Genomic DNA, 7500 nt, shown 5'->3' with positions numbered 1-7500 from the left:
ATATATATGTACATATGTATACATGTATATTATATGTACATGTATACATGTATATTATATATACATATAGGCACATATATATATACACATATGTATATATATATATACATACATTTATATATATATACATATATATATACTTACATTTAGATATACATACATACACACACACACACACACACATATATATTTATATACACAAACACATACAATAATTTGTGTGTATATACATCATCCCATTCACACTCCTCTCAAGTCTGTATATATATCATCCTCTTCCCAGAGGCCAACATCTTGTTATTTGTACATTGTAATATTGTTGTAGTATTAATAGTAATAGTAGTAGTTGTAATAGTAGTTGCTGTAATAGTCCCTTGTTGTTGTTGTTGTTGTTCATAACCAAGCCCCAGAGTCATTCTCGAGCACGGCTGCCGCATCCATGCGTCTCATTGTACGTAAAATGTTCATCAGGTCTGTGACAGCTGTGTCCTCTCGGTGCCGGGCCTCCCAGAGATCGAGGATGTGTTCCGTTGGACTTTGCTTCGTTGCAAAGTAATTTATGTACCTGCAATGACAACAACAACAAAAATAGAAACAAAATAATAACAATCCTTTCTAATATAGGCACAATGCCTGAAATTTGTGGGGAGGGGATTAGTTGATTACATCGACCCCAGAACTGAGGTGGTACGTAATTTATTGACTCTGAAAGGCAAAGTTGACCTCGGCAGAATTTGGGGACCTATTGAGTCAAGTACATCAACATCAAAATAAATATCAAATGGAAATTGTAGTTGTGATACCTGTACCTATTTCTTTATTACCCACAAGGGACTAGACATAGATGGGACAAACAAGGACAGACATAGGTATTAAGTCGATTACATCGACCCCAGTGCGTAACTGGTACTTAATTTATCGACCCCGAAAGGATGACAGGCAAAGTCGACCTCGGCAGAATTTGATCTCACAGCGTAACGACAGACGAAATATGGCTACGCATTTCGCCCGGTGTGCTAACGTTTCTGCCAGCTTGCCGCCTTCAAATTGTAGTTGTGATACCTGTACCGGTGGCACATGTGGAGCTCCATTCGAACGTGGTCAATGCCAGGGCTGCCTTGACTGGCTTCTGTGCCAGTGGCACGTAAAAAGCACCCACTACACTCACAGAGTGGTTGGCATTAGGAAGGGCATCCAGCTGTAGAAACTCTGCCAGATCAGACTGGAGACTGAAAACATGAAAGGCAAAGTCAGCCTCGGTGGAATTTGAACTGAGAACATAATGACAGGCAAAATACCTATTTCTTTACTACCCACAAGGGGCTAAACACAGAGGAGACAAACAAGGACAGACAAACGGATTAAGTCGATTATATCCACCCCAGTGTGTAACTGATACTTATTTAATCGACCCCAAAAGGATGAAAGGCAAAGTCGACTTCGGTGGAATTTGAACTCAGAACGTAACGGCAGATGAAATACTGATATGCATTTCACCCGGCGTGCTAATGATTCTGCCAGCTTGCTGCCTTAATAATGATAATTGCCCTGATGCAGTACCAAGGCTCTCATGGCTTCTGATCTCAACTGATTGGAAATGTTGCATGTATATGTTTTATCTTTGCATAAAAGATGGGCAAATACAGCAAATATTCTGCTCAATACCACAGATTTGTTTGTCAGTTGTTTGACCTTAACCAGTTGAACATGTCCCTTAGTGGATGATGATTTATGCACATCTGATCACGAGCAGAAGTAGTGGGGGAGCATCATAGCCATGTGTTGAGAGGGATTCTTTGGGGTTTGCAAAGTTCACCTCTGGAAACATGCGTGGTTCCTGGATCAGGACTGAGTTGGGATAAAGAACATCTATAGTCACTAATACTAGCTACTATACTATACATTAGAAAATGTAGCCCTAGATACACTATGCTTAGATAAAATATGAGACAGTCACAGCTGGGACACATTTGATTCATAGAGCCACTGGATTAGGAGTGGCCTAGGGCTAAACAGCACTAAAAACAGCATTGGTAAGCTTACCTGTCAACAGTCAATGCCTGCGCCAACATCCGCCAGTCATTGCCGCGGGCATTGGGTGAATTCAGCAAGAGGCACAATTGGTTCCGAATATGGGCAGGAAATCTGAAATAGAGGCAAATCAACAGATATGGTATCAGTAGGTTATCTAATAAGTACCAGTCATATACTTGGGCTGGTTTCAGTAACTGAACTCTTCATAATATGTAGTCATGTGCCTATGTTGGCAGGCAACAAATTCTACATCGTGTATTAAATATCAAAATATACTGTTTATTTGGCCATTTTTTTCTTATTATATTTTACTTGTCTCAGTCATTAGAATGTGGCCATGCTGGGGCACTGGATTGAGAAACTTTTAGTTGAATGAATCAACACTGGTATTTGTTTTTTTATTTTTAAGCCTGGTACTTATTCTAAGTTACGGAGATGTAAACATACCCAAACCCAAGTTGTCAAGCAATGTTGGGGGACAAACAGACACAGGCATACAAACACACACACATGTGATGGGCTTCTTTCAGTTTCCATCTACTAAATCCCCTCACAAGGCTTTGGTTGACCCAAGACTATAATAGAAGACACTTGCCCAAGGTGCCATGCAGTGGGACTGAACCTGAAACCATGTGATTATAATAGAAAAATGAATAATAATAATAAAAATAATTCTTTTTGGGGCTGATGTTATCAACTAACCCCTCCTCTCAAAACTGGGAATGAATGCCAGAAAGAAGGTGGGACAAGTCATGCTAGTTCTGGGAACAGAAAGAAAAGCATTTTCTTCAAACTTTCATTCATTTAATGTTTCAAAAGAAAAAAAAATTCAAAGACTGAAGGAAGCTGGCTCAGTTTACCCGATGAGATTACTGGTAATGAATAGCTCTGACAAGGAAAGTCAAACTTTCACACATAATTTTAGCAAACAAAGTACAATATATGGCAGAATTCCTTTAGTGATTAACTGGCACCAAAATTTCGCTGGCATTTCAAAAGTGTTACATGAAAGTTATCCGCATGTTGCAGAAAATATCTTCGTTTCAAACATATATTTCCTCAGCCACCTATTGTAGCCTTTAGAAGGAATAAAAATATAAGAGAACTATTAACCTCTATTTCTGACTCCAAGGAAACTAACATTAGAGTGTCTGCTTGCTGTACTTTGAAAATCAGCTGCAAGAGAAGCCCTTTTCATTGTGCAACATGAGCCATCAATTCCATCAGGAATCATAACAAGAAATATTATGATTTACACGGAAGGTGGGATGCATAGAGATCCCCATTTGGTGTACACAGCAGACTGCACCAAACACAATTTATGTAGGTTGTACAACGGAACAATTAAACAAAAGATTAAATGGACGCAGATATGGCACAATAACAGTAATTAGACAGAACTTGACAAACATTTCGTTTCAACCGGCTGCAATTTTGAAAAAAAAATTGAAAGTGCATATTCTCAGAAAATATTCTGAATCTGCTACACTTTCAGTCCTCGAAATGCATGAGGAGAAATATGTTCATTAGTTATTAACATCACACACTGGAGGGAAGAATAAAAGGACAAGAGAATTTCAACATATTTCCACAAAGCTGTTTGATTAAATGTTATTTGTCCTTTTCTTTTTTTCTTTCTTTTTCTTTTTGCCAGTCGTAAACTTGAAAATTGAAGACTGATGATGTCATCTCATTAATGTGGGAACGCTGGTTGCCTCACTCAAACTTTGAATTTCTATGTATCGCTTTTCATTTTGAACTTGACAAAAACAGGCTTGCTGTCAGAATATTGCTCAACCAATAAAACAGCTATTGCAATGGCATTGCACTCTTTGTATTGTCTAATGATAATAATAATAATAATATATATTCCTGTATGTTATATTTTAATAATTACTGGTATCTTTATATATTAATATATTTTATATGTAAAGCATAATATGTTATCCATGTATGTATATTCTTGTAATTGTCATTCTAGTAAACAAATAAATAAATTGACATAATATAATGTCTAAAAGTTGATGAACCACCTATTAATCCCCTCCATTTTCTATATAAATTAATGGTAAAATATATCTTTACCTTCACTGATTTAGTACACTCGGTAATGTAATTGCAATGCAAGAGAAAACCCTTGTGTATTAATAATTGGGTATTCTATCAGCAGTATATTGGATAGATATTATCCCTTAGTGGGTTGGATTCACAACCTCTAACTTTCTTGGAATATATATATGTGTGTATATATTTATACACACACACACACACACACACACACACACACACATATATATACATATATTTACACATGCATACATAATCTGGTATATATGAATACATGAGAATGAATATATATAAAATGTTTATACACACATAGATGCTCATAGATGCTTATATCAACATTAACATGCTGGTATTGGTGAGATGAGATTTGTAGAAGTTGTTTTTCTACAGACGGGTGCTCAACCTGTCACCAACACTTGGTTTGCTTTTTTTCCCCCCAACCTTGTCCATATCAGAAGTAATGAGATAGGTAAAGAATGTTACCATTTTTGCTCAAACAGTGTTGAATCAACACACACACACACACACACACACACACACACACACACACACACACACACACTTTCATCCTCATCATTGTTTTAACGTCCACTTTTCCATGCCTGCATGGGTCAGATGGAATTCACTGAAGTTAGATGCTTTTCCTGTTGCTAACCCTCACCTGCTTCCAAACAAGGTAATATTTCTCCCTGGCTGGACATATTTTCAACAATAAAACTGGAAATGAATCACTATCCTTTAACCTCTGTTTTCCATGCTGACATGGGTTGGGCAGTTTGACCAAAGCTGGCACCAAGATCTAATCTGATTTTGAATGGTTTCTATGGCTGGATGCCCTTCCTAATGTCAACCACTTTATATGTATGTATATCTGTGTGTCTCTGTTTGTCCCCCACCACCACCACCACTAGACAACTACTGTTGGCATGTTTGCACCCCCATAACTTAGCAGTTCAACAGAAGTGTTCAATGGAATAAGTACCAGGCTTAAAAAACAAAAAGAAAAATGTACTGAGGTCAATTCATTTGACTAAAATTCTTCAAAGCAGTGCTCCAGCATGGCCACAGACTAATGACCAAAACATGTAAAAGAGAAAAGGTATATATGGTGGGCTTCTTTCAGCTTCTGGATGCTTTTATGTGGTACCTGCAAGGGTGCTATTATGGGGGTTTTTAAGTGGCACCAGCACAGGGCTCTTTAAATAGGATTCGATTGCAAGGACTTTGGGCCAGTGCCACATAAAATGCAGGGAAGATAGATATCATCATTTAACATCCGTTTTCTATGCTAGCACAGGTTGGATGGTTCGACCGGGGTCTGGGAAGCCAGGAGGCTGCACTAGGCTCCAGTCTGATCTGGCAGTATTTCTACGGCTGGATGCCCTTCCTAACGCCAACCACTCCATGAGTGTAGTGGGTGCTTTTTACGTGCCAGGGGAGGCTGGCATCGGCCACATTCGGATGGTGCTTTTTACGTGCCACCAGCACAGGTATCGTAAATACAATTTCCATTTGATATTTATTTTGATGCTGATGTTGATATATGTTTTATATATATATATATATATATATATATATATATATATATATATATATATATATATAGATATATATATATACACACATACATATACACATACACAAAATGCTTATATATATATATACTAGCAAATGTTTAAGTTGCTTTGGTGGTATTCTTTTCACCAAATAATTGAACTACAAAGAAGGTTTATGAATAGCACAGCATTCTATGTTTCCAATTAACCTAGGAATGGAAAATCAAACTGAAAGCTGGTTATTGTGGAGGTTATTGTATTTTAATGATCATAAAACATATAAGTTTGCAAGCGATGCAAAGCAGAGCTACTGGGAGTAGACTACAAAATATAGTTGTTTTATATCTAAGTGAAATTTCTTGTCAGAAACAGCCACATAAATGGTGTAATGAAATTGAAGGAAGACGTTGAAACCTCTCTTCTATTTTTTTCAGCAGCAAAAGGAGCTATTTTTTCATGGAGATAAGCTAACAAAAGCCCCTTTATTCTGTCTTCCCACATAGCCTGTGCATAAACTAACTATAAATGCTGCATAAAGTTAAATTGGTATGGATCTTTCTGAAAGATACATATAGCATTCACTAGTGGAAGCAAAGGTTGATTCTTTGGGTTAAATATGTGATTGTTTTAAAAATGGCTAGAATGGCAATGCTAAAATGGATTTGAAACAATGGACAACAATCAAAATATCATAATGGATGGGTAAATAAACATCCTTAAAGTGAAACAATGCATTGGTAGGTAAACAAAGGTATCAACAAATAGAAGAGTGGGAAGGGAACATCACCTTTCAGGTAACTCAAAATAGGTAAAGGTAAGCTTGCCAAAGTTTAATGCAGTTTAAATATGGAGATTAAGATTGTTTGGTATTGGATATTCATTGCATACAGTGTTCCTAGCCAATTTAATCACCACGGCAGGTGGACAGTTGAAATAAAGAAGTGGACAAAATTTTTTCACTTTTATAAAAAGATGAAAAAAGTATGGAAGACCCTACATGCAAAAAAAATTATGTCCATTTAGCTCCATTTATTCGGGAGTTCTGGGCAAAATGTTTAGTGCATAATCATCCTTGGGACATAAATGTGTGTGTAAAGTTTGGTGAAAATCGGTTGAGAATTGTGGAAGTGCATGTGTTAGTCATTATACACACACATACTGTGATTTATTACTAGATAGATATATAAATGATAAGAGTGGCTTGTTAGCAATTTTTCAACCGAAAGGCAAAAATATATAATGTCACTAGAGCAACTGAGGGTGCGATTCAGCGCCAGTATTGCTAGAGATAAGAGTCAAACCAACTCATTGCCACAATAACACACATAATACAGTGCATTATTGTAGCTATGAGTTGGTTTGACTCTTATTTCTAGCAATACTAGTGCTTTAGTGACATTGTACATATTCTTTTATTGTTTTACTTGTTTCAGTCATTTGACTGTGGTCATGCTGGAGCATCCCTTTAGTAAAGCAAATCAGCCCCATGACTTATTCTTTGTAAGCCTAGTACTTATTCTGTCGGTCTCTTTTGCTAAACTGGTACGTTACAGAGATGTAAACACACCAGCATTGGTTGTCAAGTGATGCTGGGGGACAAACATACACACACACACATACACACATGATGGGATTTTTTTAGTTTCCGTCTACCAAATCCGCTCACAAGGCTTTGGTTGGCCTGAAGCTATAGTAGAAGACACTTGCCCAAGGTGCCACGCAGTGGGACTGAACCCAGAACCATGTGGTTGGTAAGCATTCTACTTACCACACAACCACTTCTGCGCCTATAAGAGGACCTGTCAGGTTAAGTGCACCCGTACTGGTGACACATAAATCAACC

General features: G+C 37.3%; 1 protein-coding gene across 1 annotated transcript in view; it reads right to left on the bottom strand.

Moving 5' to 3' along the window:
* Positions 1-171: 171 nt before the first annotated feature.
* The window catches only part of LOC115225482 (netrin receptor UNC5C), a 69003-nt gene continuing 61674 nt past the window's right edge, over positions 172-7500 (bottom strand). The window contains exons 12-13 of the mRNA XM_029796437.2: positions 2044-2145; positions 172-565 (exon numbers count right to left, since the gene is read on the bottom strand). Coding sequence (XP_029652297.2) covers positions 394-565; positions 2044-2145 — 274 coding nt within the window. The 3' untranslated portion in view covers positions 172-393. The remainder of the gene's footprint in view (positions 566-2043; positions 2146-7500) is intronic.

This window comes from Octopus sinensis, linkage group LG27 (genome assembly GCF_006345805.1).
Source record: "Octopus sinensis linkage group LG27, ASM634580v1, whole genome shotgun sequence".
Lineage (NCBI taxonomy): Eukaryota > Metazoa > Mollusca > Cephalopoda > Octopoda > Octopodidae > Octopus > Octopus sinensis.
The sequence above is the reverse complement of the archived record's forward strand: the minus strand, read 5'-3'. Positions and strand labels throughout refer to the sequence as shown.